Source organism: Scatophagus argus, chromosome 11 (genome assembly GCF_020382885.2).
Source record: "Scatophagus argus isolate fScaArg1 chromosome 11, fScaArg1.pri, whole genome shotgun sequence".
NCBI classification, from domain to species: domain Eukaryota; kingdom Metazoa; phylum Chordata; class Actinopteri; family Scatophagidae; genus Scatophagus; species Scatophagus argus.
In genome coordinates, this window is record NC_058503.1 from 12578104 (window position 1) to 12593585 (window position 15482).

At 41.7% G+C, this 15482-nt stretch overlaps 3 protein-coding genes across 4 annotated transcripts in view; 1 reads left to right on the forward strand and 2 right to left on the reverse strand.

The window, feature by feature from the left end:
• lrp2a (low density lipoprotein receptor-related protein 2a) overlaps positions 1 to 5049 on the forward strand; it is a 47101-nt gene extending 42052 nt beyond the window's left edge. For both annotated transcript variants that reach the window (XM_046404935.1, XM_046404936.1), the window contains 11 exons: positions 38 to 261; positions 377 to 556; positions 1342 to 1461; positions 1642 to 1732; positions 1893 to 1960; positions 2420 to 2537; positions 2646 to 2766; positions 2980 to 3090; positions 3551 to 3667; positions 3752 to 3823; positions 3906 to 5049. In XM_046404935.1, coding sequence (XP_046260891.1) covers positions 38 to 261; positions 377 to 556; positions 1342 to 1461; positions 1642 to 1732; positions 1893 to 1960; positions 2420 to 2537; positions 2646 to 2766; positions 2980 to 3090; positions 3551 to 3667; positions 3752 to 3823; positions 3906 to 4076 — 1393 coding nt within the window. In that variant the 3' untranslated portion in view covers positions 4077 to 5049. The remainder of the gene's footprint in view (positions 1 to 37; positions 262 to 376; positions 557 to 1341; positions 1462 to 1641; positions 1733 to 1892; positions 1961 to 2419; positions 2538 to 2645; positions 2767 to 2979; positions 3091 to 3550; positions 3668 to 3751; positions 3824 to 3905) is intronic.
• A 152-nt stretch (positions 5050 to 5201) lies between these two features.
• On the reverse strand, positions 5202 to 9675 carry rdh1 (retinol dehydrogenase 1). The gene is made up of 6 exons (XM_046404939.1): positions 9570 to 9675; positions 8253 to 8288; positions 7774 to 8104; positions 6422 to 6680; positions 5548 to 5711; positions 5202 to 5463 (listed from the first exon to the last, which is right to left on the reverse strand). Exons 1-6 carry the CDS (start codon positions 9570 to 9572, stop codon positions 5240 to 5242), a joined length of 1017 nt encoding a protein of 338 aa, XP_046260895.1. The 5' UTR covers positions 9573 to 9675; the 3' UTR covers positions 5202 to 5239.
• On the reverse strand, positions 9178 to 13472 carry dhrs9 (dehydrogenase/reductase (SDR family) member 9). The gene is made up of 5 exons (XM_046404940.1): positions 13315 to 13472; positions 12102 to 12418; positions 10885 to 11143; positions 10626 to 10789; positions 9178 to 10437 (listed from the first exon to the last, which is right to left on the reverse strand). The coding sequence occupies exons 2-5, from the start codon at positions 12412 to 12414 to the stop codon at positions 10220 to 10222; spliced, it is 954 nt and encodes a 317-aa protein (XP_046260896.1). The 5' UTR covers positions 12415 to 12418; positions 13315 to 13472; the 3' UTR covers positions 9178 to 10219.
• Between the last annotated feature and the right edge of the window lie 2010 nt (positions 13473 to 15482).

A 15482-nucleotide genomic window follows, 5' to 3' on the forward strand; every position in this document is an offset into this window, starting at 1 on the left:
GTGTAAAAAATAATATTTTGTTTTTTGGTGTTGGCAGAATGATGTACTGGACAGACTGGGGCAGGAAACCCAGAATAGAATCAGCGTGGATGGACGGTCAGCACAGACAAGTGCTGGTGGAGGAGGAGGACCTGGGCTGGCCTACGGGGCTGGCTGTGGACTATGTGAATGGAAATAGAATCTACTGGTGTGACTCCAAAGAAAACATCATTGAGTCCATGAAGTCTGATGGCACAGACAGGAGGATCATCGTATCAGGAGGTCAGAACCCAGCAGCCAGGTTGCAGAAATCCAAACACACATGAAGTTTCATGCAGCCTGCACTGATACATCAATTATGTCACTCAAAATGTGCATTTAATGTACTGTGTTTCAGACATTGGACATCCCTACAGTCTGGATGTGTTTGAGGGGCACGTGTACTGGACAACCAAAGACAAAGGTGAAGTGTGGAGGACTAACAAGTTTGGGAAAGGAAATAAAGTCAAGGTTCTAACCATCAACCCCTGGCTGACTCAAGTCCGTATTTACCAGGAGCACCGACACAACCAGTCAGGTCAGAACGCAAGGGGGATTCATGTAAAACTCCAATTAATCCTGTTAATGTAAGAGAGAAAATATTTTGGTCTTGTTTGTTATGTTTTAGGTTAACTGGTGTGGGATCTTTACTGATGTACTCTCAGTATGTTTTCAGTAAGTTAACACGGGAGATTTTGCAAAAATTAGTCAAAGCTGTCCGTTGTATGATCCAGTTTGTTTAAAATTACACTCGTCTTACTTCAAAAGGAAAGCTTCAGTGAGTTTAAAAATTCAAAATTCAGTCACATTTAGGATTTCATCCCAGACAACACATTAAAACGGCCCAAGAGCTGTTTAACATTCTGTGGCTATGTTGAATGCCATTTGTGGAACTTCAAAGCTTTGAAGCAATAAGGTCAACCCCATAAAAATACCAATTGAAAGCTACGCCCACTCCGACACACTGGCATCTAGAAGAACCGAGAGAGAGAGAGTTGAAGGGAAAGAGCACACAATTAATGCAGCGATGATTTGAAGTCACAAAAAGAGGCGAATCGCAGAAGGGTCCAGGCAGAGAGAGCAGCATACGCAAAACCTCAGTGTGTGTGTGTGTGTGTGTGTGTGTGTGTGTGTGTGTGGACAAACAGTGTAACATATTTTGTCATCCTTGTCCAGGTGTGCAGATGAATTATAATAACCACTTGCTGACTTGACAGTGTATCATGAAATGCCTTATCAACTCGCTATAGGTTCACATCAGAGGGGTGTGTTTCCAGGAGCTGCTCTAAACAGTCTAATAGTCTTTTGATTTTTCCTCTTCAGTGCCCAACACATGTAAGAACGTGTGCAGCCACCTCTGTCTCCTCCGACCTGGTGGATACACCTGCGCCTGCCCACAGGGGTCCTCTCCACTGGAGTTTGACTCAAATGAGTGTGATGCAGGTAAACAGCAGGCTGAGGGCGTCCATGTCCGCGCTCTTGTGTTCGGCTGTCATGTTGTATCTTCATTTTGCATTCATAAATCCCGTGTTCACATGTGCCTGGCTGCATCTGAGTGGCTTTGTGAACCAGTGGTGTGATATTGTTGTTGATTCCGTGTGTGCCTGGCTTTTGCTCCTGCAGCCATTGAGGCACCTGTTGCAATGCCTCTTGCATGTAGATGCATGAATGGTGGAACCTGCTACACTGATGAAGGTGGTCTGCCCAAGTGCAAGTGAGTTCATTTGCAGGTGCCATTTACACCAGTGCTTGATTGATTGATTCTCCATCACTCATATGCAGTAATACCTGATATTTTTGATATTCCACCTTTTTGAAATACATGATGTCGTCCTCCCATATAAGAAAATTTTGTTTGTCATGACTTACTGCAGATGTCCGTATGGTTATGTGGGCAGCTACTGTGAGATGGGAAAGTCGAGGGGAGCTCCAGCAGGAACAGGTACTGTAATTCACTCATTATCTGACCTGTTATGTATTCCTTCTCATTCACAGTTTGGTCAGTTCCTAATAGTCCTTCACACATGTGCTGCTTGACACGTGGGAGCTGCCATACAGCAATAATCGTGATCTATCGGCTTTGCTTTAGCAGATCAGGGCCAAATGTGATGAAGCTACCCCTCTCATTTATCTACCTAAAAGCTACAGCAAAACAGCTCAGGACTTTTTACTAAAGATGCTGACAAGCCAAAATTTCCTTAATAAGGAGTCAAGTAATACTTCAGTTGATCATTGTTTAACTCCTCTAATGGTTTAGCAAACGAATGAGACATCCAAAGGACATTAGCAGTAATTGACTTGTCAGCACAGTTATGTTATTGCAGCAGGAATGTTTACATTCAGCACATTATTGCCAGTGTCCGTTATGTATGCAACTAAATATTTTATACTTTTTCTTTAGCTGTGGCTGTTCTACTGGCAGTCATTATCATCCTGATCACTGGAGCTTTAGCTGTTGGGGTTTTCCTAAACTACAAACGAACCGGATCTTTCATCCCCTCCATGCCTAAACTACCCAGGTATCTTGGTGCTGTTTGGCTGCATGTGTTTGTTAATAAAAACTGAACTCTTGATGCATGCAGACTTTAAGTATAAAGTCCAAACTGGAGTGTTTTGTTTTTGTCCAGCCTCAGCAGCCTTGTGAAGTCCGCTGACACGGGCAACGGGGTGACGTTTCACTCGGGTGATAATGTTGACCTTGGACCATCACATATCGGAGTGTCATTCATCGACACAGCCATGCAGATGGTAAGTCCTGCGTGGATGCTTACTGGTACTTAATATTTTCTGTGCCATCAGCGTTTTTGACTCACAAACAAAGGCCTCGGTGTGGTATTTATTGACAACTTTCATTTTGACATTCTGCCTAGAACTGCTTGCCTCAGCACCAGTTCAGGAACAATTACTGATGTGTTTAGAATGAATGTCAAAAGCAATCTTATCAGTTTAATATCCCCACAGGATGATAATTTTGCTATGGAAGCTGGGAGGCAGCCAATCACATTTGAGAACCCGCTGTACGCCACTGCTCCCGGAGCGTCCGGTGATCCCGCCGTCATTCATGCCACACAGGTGCGACATAATTTTAATGTCATACCATTTAAATGGTCCATCTCACATTAACAACACGTCAGTTATGTCACAGACTGTACATTTAGCAACTTTCAACAGAAAGTAATTATCAACAATTAGCTTTACATGACAACCTGTTTATAAAATCATGCTATAAAGGACAATATCATTTTGATGTTATCACGTACACTGCATATGCACGTCTTTGAATGATATGAACATATTTCATGAAAACATAGTGAATAAATGTGATGCCAGCCAAGTAACAATTCTGATATTGATTGCTCCTGTGGTTTCTCATGAAGCTAAGTTTGATTTATGATGTTAAGAGTTTGTTTCAGTATAAAGATAACAATTATACAACAGTGCAGCAAGTGATTTAGGTTAACATTCATGTATGTAACGTTCGGTGGCCAGGACAGCGAACAGGGTTAAACACAACATCGCACTTCTTCAACAGGTGACTGTCAATGTGAGCGGTGAACAGTTGGAGAACAACTTTGTGAACCCGGCGTATCGCGGGGATCAGAGCGTGGCCATAGTGAACACGTCTTCAGTCAGCACCAAACCTGTGCAGGTGAGTCTCCTGCATACAGGATGTCCACAGAAACACCACGTATGCCGAATGCGATGCCATCTCACAGTTTGCGTTTGTTTGCAGGAGTCAAAGTGGAGCCTGTTCAAGCGAAAACTAAAGCCAAGCACCACTTTTGAAAACCCTTCATATTCGGAGGTAAGTGTGAACAGACCCAAGATAGAAAGCAGAAAGCGCAGATGACCTTTTCAGCTTGTTCACCCTCTGCGTCTTTCCGCAGATGAAGGATGAAAAGCCTGTAGGAAGCAGTGAGGACCCTTCTGCCCCTGAGCCCTCTCCGTTTATCCCCCCCGCCAAACCTCACAAGAGGGATCGTCCGAGCACCTTTTCACCAACTGAGGACAGTTTCAAAGACACAGCCAACCTTGTGAAGGAGGACAGCGACGTATAACCTCTCTCTCACAGACGGGAATCGAAAAGAAAAGAAAAAAAGAAACACTCTTTGCACAGAATTTATTTTTTTATGCAGCCTGTGTACAAAACTCAAATTGTTTTAGGAAAGAGAAATACATTTCTATAGAATGAAGAGTCTGCTGTGACGATGCCTTCTGACATTTCTTATGCCAATCCTTGTGTTGATGTTTTCTTTATTCTGATGTACAATATGTATATCTTTGCACTGAAGCTGCTGATAGAAATGTTAATAAATAAGTTGTATATTTGTAAATTTGAACATCAAGATTTTGTCGGAAAATATCTTTGAAATAGATCCTATGAATAATTCAGCATAAACACAATGACACATAACAAGTGAGCTGCATTCTGAATGTACAGTACCTACGTGATCGAAGGTCATCGGAGATGTGTGCTGAGTAATTATGTTGTTTTGTTTTGTTTTATTTTTTTTTGTTTTTTTTTGCCATTGAACAAATCTGAAGATGTATTTGTTCATCTTCCATGTTTGTATACCTCATTTCATGGCGGGGAATGAATTAAAAGCAAGAATAATTGGATTTTAACTTAATGATTTTTTTTTTATATATATAATTTTTCAAACAAATGTGCTCAACTGGAAACAGATGCATGAGCTGACGTGTGCGTGAAGCATCCTTATTGTACTAAATCAAACTAATTTCTGTAAAATATTTCCTGACTTTGAATCAACATGATCATTTTTGTTTTGTTTTTTTTGTTTGTTTGTTTGGTTTTTTTTTTTGGCCAAAATTGTTTGGAAGAATACTTGAACGTGCCCACGTGTGCTGCACGGAAATGAACTTCTGTAGTTTGATTATATTGAAGGGCAACGCATTAACTTGGGGATGCAGTTTTATAAACACAGTGAATAAATTCTTCAACTCTACAGATTGATTTATTTTGTATCGTAATGAGGACAAATAAAAACTCGTGTCTGTGATCATCCACAACATGCCCAAATGGTTTAAATTGCTGCTGCTGAGACATAATGAATAAATTTCCTATTTTGTAACACAGTCTTGAAATGTTTTTTTAAACCGTATAACTTTATAGTATATTTTATTGCTTTCACTTGCCACGCATATATACACATATATACTTCAGACAGAAAAAACCCACCCGTGTCACGGCGGCAGTGGTTTAGTTTCTGTCACCTTTAGGTGATGGAAGAAGCACCCCTACGACAAAGTCTGACACAAACGAGGGGAGGTAGGACAGAGGGATCCAGAAAAGCTTGGCGTCCCAGCCTGCAGTATAGCGTGTGCGCGGGAAGCGAGCTGTCAGCGCGTGCTCCATACACCTGGTCACCTTGGAGATATCCGGACTACACAAGATGCCCATGGAGAAGTCTTGAGCTTTCACATCTGATGGGGAAAAACAAAGGAGAAAAGTCATTTGGAGTATTCTCACTTGACAGCTGCTGAACAATGACGTCCACTTTCACTCACAGTCATCAAAGTATGTGGGTCCATAGCTGTCTTTGACATCCTGTGGGAGGCGACCCCACAGCCTCCTGAGGTCAGCGTCGATGAGATCCAGCCGGGTAACAGCTGTCTTAAAGAAACCAGGCTCAATAATGCTCACTTTGATGCCAAAAGGTTGCATGTTCCTCCTGGACACAACAAGCGGATCATCTTTAAATGCAATTTTTCGTTCTAATTTGCAGATGATTAATTAGATTATTTTAAGTGCTTTGCAACTGAACGCAGGTGTGGAAGTAACCTCACATATTTACTCAAATAGTGTGCTGAAATACAACTTGTACTTGACTTGTGTATTACCATTTTGCGCTACTTTCCATTTCATTCTAAAGTTTATATTTTGCATTGAAAACTAGTAATTAAAACTAGCTACACCTCATTGCAGCTACAGTAAAAAGCATTAATGTCAATAATCTGATAATGTATTAATTAAATTTAATTTAATAATAATATAAATAATATAAACTGTGATAAAGACTGACTGGATGTATCTAAGAGATGTTTATTGTCCTTGTTCCTGGCAGTCACTATGAAAAACAAAAACCTTATGTACATTTAAATGGTTTTTGCTTGTCACAGATCATCTTGGTGGACTCAGAGTACTTTACATTGCGAATTTAATCAGCTGCAGTCAGGATGAAGGTTTTCCTTCTCTAGAGGTGGCAAAAACATGTAGAAGAGGTCTTTATTGCATTATGATTGTTTATTTCTCTCACAGGACGTTTTAGTGACAGCAGCAAATTTGACTCGTGGGTTTTTTTTCCTGTTGTTTTTGATAACCGTTTTACCGTATGTTCAAATATTAACAGCGTATGTGATAAATGTGTTCTGTTCCCACTACCTGAGGGAGTCGGAGAAGGCTTCCACTCCATATTTGGACAGGCAGTATCCTCCACCAGTGAGAGACAGTCTGCCCAGAAAACTGGCCACATTAACCACCCTGCCCTGGGCCTTCTTCAGCAGCGGCAGAAACTGGAGGGTCACGTCAATAAGTCCGATCAGATTCACATCCAGAACCTTTGTGAAATCCTCCAGCTGCATCCATTCTGTTGGACCGATGGGTGTGGACCTGCCAGCATTGTTCACCAGACCCCACAGACCTGCAGAGGGAAGAAACGAGTTGCTAGCTGACATCAGCTTGTTTAGCTGCTCTGCCTAAATGAAGATTAAAGAATTAAAGAGGTCTTCTTGAGTGCATGTAGTTTGCACATGTACCTTCTCTCCAGTTATTCAAACCACTGATTGTGCTGCCCTAATCTCCAGTCTCTGATATCTTTGCACACGTGGTCTCTGTCTCTGTTTGTACATTGAGCTTGCGGCCAATTATGATTTTTACTATTGATTAATCTGCTCATTGTTTTCAGTGAATCGTGTCCCAGAGGAAGATAACATTTTCAAATGATTTGTTTTATTCAAAGAGATTCACCACATACTCTCATTTATGACAGAGAAAGCATTCAAACCTCACACTGCAGAAGCTGGAACCAGAGAGCTGTTTGCATTTTTATTTGTAAAATGATCAATTGATCATCAAAGAATTGATTATGGGTCGATCAGTTTGGTTCCATGACATGTTTTTTTAAATTCTGTACTCATGTCCCATCCCTTATACACATGCTGCTGATGGATTTAGTCATATTCTCAGCTCATAATTATTTAATAATTAACAAATGAGACTGACTTTCCATTCAGAAAATGAATTCGATACATCTACAAAATATATTTGTTATTTTTTCTCTGATGATGATGATGATGATGATGACGGATTGGCACTTACCGATACAGCATTAAAATGACAAAATATCGCACAGTATTAGTGGATATTAGTATTGCTGTATAGTTGTACATACTGCGTGGTTTGAGAAGTTTATGTTCACTACTCAACCTAACTGATCCACAGGCAGAAGAGTCAGGCAGAAGAGTCTGAAAAGCTTCTAGAAAGTTTTCACTCTGGTGATGATTAACATTTTTTTCTTTAAACTTCAGATTTATGTTTGCGGGTTCCTGCCGGCTTTAAAAATTGTAGCATATGAGGTAAGCATTTTCTCCCCTCTCTTTGCAAAAAAAAAGAGCACATCAGTAGGAGGATGATGAGTTGATGATGGGATGGCCCAGGTTGCCTTTATCTCATCCAGTGCCTCACTCTGACTGGCACCCTATCAGCTCGTACCCCCTGCCGTCCACCCAGCTCACCTCGCTCGCCGACCTCTCTGCTCACCATCTCCACCGCTCCCCTGATGCTCGCGCCGTCTGTAACATTCAGCAGGAGGGTCTTCAGTCTGGGGGAGGTTGCTGCTGCCAAATCTGCTGCACCTTTCTCTGTCAGACATGCTGCTATGACGCGGAAACCTTTTCCATCCAGCTGCCTGGCCAGCAGATTCCCGAAGCCGCTGTCACAGCCTGTGATGAACACGTGCTTCTGGTGGAAGCCGTCGACCTTGTAGGAGTCTCTAATGTACCAGCGGACGGCAGCGACAGCAGCCACAAGTAAAGCACAGGTTAGGGCAAGATGTGACAGGATTACCTAAAACACAAAATCCACAGCTTTAACTTCTGTAAATCCTAAAAGACACATTTTTCATGCCTCTTTGTTTGAGATATATACTACATATTCTCTCTTAAAAGGTAAAAACAGAAGTGAATGTAGCGCAAACACAGAGAAATCAACTTACCTCTAATAAATATGACCATAGACTGTCAGCTGACACCTGAGGGGGGGAAACATGAGACGCATTTCTTGGGTTGGAAGATTAACACTGAAAAACCTTTTACCTCCGTTTTACTCCCACCTTGTCCTCATTTAAACTAATCCTTAATGGGATTAATCAGACTTAATTAAGGCTGAATTACCAAGCAGACAAAGCGTGAACCTGCCTCCCACAGAGGAACCCAAAGGGCCCACAGTCGTCACGTGTCAGCTGGTTAGCGATAATGTGATTAATTGCACATTTACTTGAGGATATGCATGACTAACACAGATCATCAGATGAAATCTTGAGGACATTAAAGAACAACTTGATTCACTGTTTGAACTTGAACGCACACCTCTTTCCTTAATGAAGACATAGAAAACAAGACAAACACGTGTGTCAAAATGAATATTCCTAAATATGTGTGTTTAACCAGAATGCCACAATAGGGTCAATATTTAACTAAAAGCAGGGTTTGCATATCTAGTTTTGTATACATATTCCAACAATTGAGGCCTTTTAACCCCAAATCAACTAAATAAACACGAACCACTTATACAGTCACATATGTAATAACGAAAAGTGTCATTTAGCTTTAGATGTGATGGATCGAGAGTTTAGTTTGTTGAAGTTTCATTTTTTAAACTACTTCAGCACAGTTTTCAGGTACTCAGCACTCCTTTTATTGTACTTTAAACCTCCACTACTCCAATTTTCAGAAGGAAACCTAATAACTACATTTATCAGACCGCTGTTCGAACCAGTTACTTATCAGTTTATAATTTTGTAAACAATACACAAGATCAGCTTATATGTTAAATATTAAACTATGGAACAGCAGTTAAAATTAGCTCCACCTCAACTAACTGTAAAATACGACTGACACATGAATGCATAACAACAATAATAACATATAACAACAAACTTTAATTCTGCTGAACATTGCAGTCCTCAAACAATTTCAATACAGATGTTTCCTGATTACATCTTTTGATGCTTTCAAATCCCAGTTCACCTCCTTAGCAGTGGAGGTCTGGAGACCTGGACATCCAGCCATTTATGTCTGTGTGTGTTTTTAGTGAACTAATCCTTTAAAACAACAAATTCTTTTTTTTCTTCTTGACCTCCAGGTGGCAGCAAGCTGCCTTGTGCAAAAAATACTGACTTCTTCACTTAGTGCCTTATTTTTTTTGCTTCAAAAAATTAAACACAATGAAGCTAAAATCCAGTTGTTTAATGACCATCAGAGCTTATTAACGCTAGTTTAAGTGAAAAAGCATAATAACAATGCAAACGTACCATGGCTACAGTTGTTTAGATGAAGATGTGTCTTCCTCACGTGCTCACTGAATACTGTAGACTCTTCAGGTGAAGCTGTATGTATGAGTGTATCTACAGAGTCAAGGTCCACAGTGATTTTAACAGCCGGGCTAAATGTTTCGACAGCATGGGGTTGTGCAATAGACTTCACCAGATTACATGGCCCCTGCTATTGATAATCACATTCCCCTTTTACCTCAAATCACACTCTGAAAACACAACATATCAGCCCAAAGGTTACAAAGGCAGAGAACAGACCGGATCTGGACTGAATTCTCTGGATCCTGATACTGAAGGGAAATAATTTACAAATCTGAAGAGCAGATTTAAAACGGAAACAGAAGAGCCTAAATTCTTCAAGAACAAAAGATTTACAAGCTTGTGAAGGTGTGACATAAGGTTAAACATCTATGACTTCAGAAGCAAAGGCCAATTCTGTGGAAAATTACCCGAGATGTATTTACATTAATCAATAGAGTAAGCATGATAATGTAGGGGTCCTGGACAAAGACACAGCGAAGAGGCAAACATGTTTTCCAGTACAAAAAAAATTTATATTGTAGTGCTGATGGTAACAAATTAGCCCAAAGATTTTCTCTAATAACTCATGTAACAGAATTTATGTCGAATTAAGATGCTTTTAAACTGGGGGTAAATGTAATGAAAAATCTGTCCGAGATGCAGGTCGGCATGTACGACAGAGGCAACCACAGGAACTTTGCGTCCCATCCAGGAGAGTAGCGAGTGCGAGGATGAACGGCAGAGATGGCGTGCTCCATGCAGCCGACCACCTTCATCAGGTCCCCGTCTGACAACAGCCTGAACCTTTCATCCAGCATCTCAAGAGCTGAAAGAGAAGCACACAGCCCTAATTAGTGGGTCCTGACTAGTTCTGATGAAAGAAGGAAAGGAATTAAAGGTAAAATACAGACACGGTTCAACTGCTGCACTGTCAAATAATTAATTACAATGAAACACACACTAAAGTATTCATTGAAAAACCAGATCATCCCCTCTAGGTTTGCAATAACTCACAAGACTCAAAGAAATGATGCCCGTAGCTGTCCTTTATATCCTGAGGCTGTCTCTCCCAGAGCATCCTCAGGTTATTTTTCACCGACACTACATCAGTCACATTCGTTTTGAAGAAACCGGGCTCAATGCAGGCCACCTTGATTCCAAATGGCGCCATGTTTAAACTGTAACACAAACAGGGTTGCTGCTGTCAAGTCAGGGCGACGCTCATGTTAATAACAATGTATGCACAGCGTGAAGAGTTCACAGCTCGTCTCACCGCAGACTGTCATTGAAGGCCTCCACTCCATACTTGGAGATGCAGTAAGGCCCACCAAACGGGCTGATTCGCCCAAACACGCTTGCGACGTTCACCACTCTGCCTCTGGACGTCTTGATGAGAGGGAGGACGCTCAGCGTGACGTCGATTACGCCGCACAGATTGACAGATAACATGGGTTTGTAGTCCTCTATAGTGAGCCAGTCAGTGGGACCAGAAGGCAGGGAGACTCCGGCATTGTTCACGACAGCCCACAGGCCTGGAGCAAAGACAGGAAAATAAAAACAAGGAGATGAAAAGAAACCCTGAAGAAGCCTTTTGGATGAGAGGTGAAATGTCTTTGCTTTTAAACTGAAGTCCAGTTGCCCCAACTTAAGCTCTTCTACGCAAGATGGCCTGGATGACCGAGAATCTACACGGACGGACAATCGTGACTGTCATAGTGTCATGTGTCAACAAGACACCCACCAGGACGTGAGTGTGCCCAGCAAAGCAATAATCCAGTGCTTCAGATTAACCTGTGATCATGGTTAGTGTAGGAAAGAATGAAATGATGAAAACAGGAAGTGAAGATGAAAGACAAGATGAGATGCATATGCAGTCACCACAAACAAACATCAACCGGTGATTCCCACCAGTTAATATGATCACAGATTAATCTTCAACAGTGGCACATCATTTCCTGCAAAACCACTAATTATAATATTTACGCTTTGATTTTTGAACATATTAATCAAACAGGATACAGTATGTCATGTTTAATATTGAAGGTGCTGGCAGACTCTTTTTTTTCTGCTGACAGAGCCAGACTAGCTCGTTCATCCTGTTCCCAGTGTTTGTGCTAAGCTACGCTAACTGGCTGTGGCTATATGTTAATCAGAAAGGTATGAGAGTGGTGTCAGTCTTCTCATCTTTCTCTTTTGGGGTGCCGGTTGGACGAGAATACTACCACTGTCACGTCTGCATGGTACATACAGTACGAGGCTATACAGCCAGCAGCTGGTTAGCTTAGCTTAGCATAACACCCGGAAACAGAGGGAACCAGCTAGACCGGCTCTGTCTGGAGGTGACAAAATCTTCCTGCTAGCACCTCTAAAACTCACTAATGAACAGGTTATGTCTTGGCTGTTTCAAGTACAGATTAGATTGTACAGATTAGCGTAACACAAATGAAGAGATAACCAATAATCAAGTGTTAATAACGCCGTGTCCCTCACCCTTCTTTCCAACCACTGTCTTGATGAGAGCTGCTGCTGAGCGGACACTTTCGTGGTCGGAGACATCCAGGTGAACGGTCGTCAGTCGATCTGAGGTGCTCTTCTTCAGCTCATCCTCGCCTTTCTCAGTGTAACAGCCAGCAATCACACGGTAGCCCAGCTGGTCCAGGTGTCTGGCGAGGGTATTACCAAACCCACTGTCACAGCCGGTGATGTAGACATATTTATCTCCCTGGTTGGGCACTCTTTTGCTTTCCCTGTACCAGCGATAGACGAACCAAAGAGCCACCAGCCCGAGGACATACAGGAACATTTTTCTAAGGCAATAAAAAAAACAAAACAAAAACACATTGTTATGATACTGTTTACAGGATGATTGGTTTTTTTTTGATCATCTCTGGAAGAAATCACTCATTGCATACACTTAGCATTGTAAAGAAAAGACACACGGTCTATCACGTACCACCTCACATTTACTTTTAAAAACTGAAAGCAAACAACAGAATCCAAATCAAACCCAAAACTGCACCCAAAGGGTGACTTTTTCAGTGCTTTAGTTATTGTGTGGTTGAGTAGTTACCTCTAGACTGACACACTGATAAGTCACAATTTGAGATGGTTGTGATAAACTGATACACTCCTCCTTGTTTTATTTTCTTTATTCATTCAAAGCTGAGCCTCACTTCCTGTATTGGGCAACATACAGCAAACCATATGGCTGACAAAACAATCTCACAGTTCTGGAGCTTAAAATTGAGCCACATGGACTCCCTCAGCGGACTGACTTTAGTCCAAAAGTGTAAAAACAGCTACTTTTACTCCGTGTCTGACAACGGGACAAACTCTATCAGCTGCTAAAATCAAAACAGGTTTTGAATGAACCTTAAGATGAGACTGTTATGTCAGCTTGAGTATATTATCTTCTGATCTAACTATTACAGAGCACTTTGGAGATGGTGCATGCAACTCTGAGCTTTAATCACGTCCGTAGATAATTAATCATCGATTAATCGTTTAAGCCGTTTTTAAAGGAAAAAGCCACAAAAACCTTCAACAGAGAACATTTGCTGGTTTTCTGAGTCTACGTTCATACTAGACTATTTCAAGATGTCTTTTGTCTTAGTTTTGTTGTAAAGTTTGTTCGAGCTGATCTTGTCCCGGGCTGAACCGGTTAAAGGTCTTCTCGGAGACCGCAAAAACATTAAAAACTTACATGAAATTTCGTGCGGTCCTTACAGGTTTCAGAGCAGCAGGACGTAAGCCACCGGAACAAACATACAAAGGAGATGGTGGAGGGGAGCAACAAAATCTGCTGTCCTTCTCCACCTAATATTCTCCTTTCCTTTTTTTTTTTTAACTGTAACTTCCTGGAAACTCTTCCGGTGTATATTATTTAGTGTGATGGAAGAGCGCCGTGTGGTGGACACTGCGGGATAATGTCAGACAAACAGATTTAACGATGGGCCACAGCGTGAACCCCACTGACAGATGAAGTGAACAACATTAGTCAGACGTGAGAGCCCCCTCCTCCTCACCCCCCGCATCCCCATGGCAACGGCTCCTCCCATCAGCATCCCTCCAGGCTGAACACTGTAGCCCAGGGGTCGGGAGCACTTTTAAAGTACTATAAGTCGTAATAAGCATGAATGTTTTGGCATACTCCCCATCTGTGAATGGCTTTCCGCTTCTCACAATGGCTAAAGCACCAGCAAAGGCTAGCCGAAATAAAGTCACCTTGTTGGGTCCAAACACGGAGTTGCTGCTGACTAGCTTGCACTCTGCACAGTCGCTCTTGTCCCCCTGTCCCCCTGTCCTGACCGTTTCATGGATGCAATTTTATCATTGCATATTAGACACACTGCGTAGCCTGCTCTCTCCACAAAGGCGAATTCCTCGTCAAAAGCAATGCAATTAGCTAGCTGACTAGTAGATTAAAAGAAGGGAATTTTACTGCCTGGCTTTTTGCGCATGCGCACATCGACCGTCACCTTGGACAGCAAAATAGAAAGATAGATAGACTCGGACCGGACTGTAGATCCACCGTAGCGTGCGACGGTGACTGTTTACCGTTTCCATGGCGACTAGAAAGCCGGTTCGCTATGAGGGCTATCCGCGAGCCATCAAAAGAGCCACATCTGGCTCGCGAGCCCCTGCTGTGGCCCGTCACAGTAAAGAAACTGCTCAGGATTGTCTCAAGGACCACAACAATGGCCCCCAGAGAAGTTAGTTTGTCTTAGCAGCTGTCTGAAAGTGAAGTGTTTGTTTACGTGTACTGTATTTTCTTAAAACGTACTATGAAAGGTGTTTAATAAACATGTTAAGTGCGTATATATTCCCTTCTTTCTTGAGTCTGTTTGCTTATGCAAAATGAAATGCAGTTAATATAGATTAGAAATGAGTGATATTTAATCGTGGTTAATTGAAATTAATCCACAGCAACCCTGTGATTAATCAGATTAAAAATTTTAATTGTTTGTTCTGCACTACTATGAAATGAATAAATGGCGCCGCCTTCTTATTTTCTTCTTTTCATCCTCCTTTCCTCCTGTGTGTTTATCTGCCACTTTTATCTCCCATCTTTCTTTTTTCTTCTCTGTACCTTCATTATGTGCTTCTCTCCTCTCCCTTCGCTTTCAGCAGGCCCATACAGTGATTTCAGATTTTCAAATAAAACTCAGAGGGAGAGAAAGGAAGCATTTAGGAAAACACAGACACCGTTAAAACAGAAGGAAACTGGAAGGTAAGTTAGATGGGGATAAAAGGGAAACGTTGCAGCCCTTTCAGAAGGAAAAGCGAGAAAAATGTGGAGGGAGTGGATGAGTGAGAGAGACAGAGTAGACAGCAACAGTGAGCCTCATCATCATTATGCAAACAGACTTTCAGTTGAACGTTGGTTCGTTGGGGACGTGATCGGGGGTAAACTCACTCCACCGGTTTACTTTTTATTCCAGACAAGAGAGGAACAGACACACACACACACACACACACACACACACATACAGTTTCTGGCTTACTGTTACATGGAAGAGCTTGCCTATATGTTACAAGCACATGCATGTCCACACATCATTAGTCATCCAACTGCACACCTCACGCAATCTCATGGCGGGAGCCAAAAGAGTCTGAAAACGAAGGTCCTCTCCCTTTGGCATTGATATCATGCCTCAGACTCCAATTTATGTAATGTGGACTGGGCAGTTCTCCGTGTTACATAACTAAAAGAGCCATGAATTTTCTTCTTTGCTCTTTTGTGATTTCCCAAACCAAATGGAAAATATAACAGAAATCAATCATTAACATTGAAATCAAGCACCACTACAGTCCTATGAAGTGTAAGAAACTTGAAATATAACACTATATTTCTATATCTTCTATATTTAT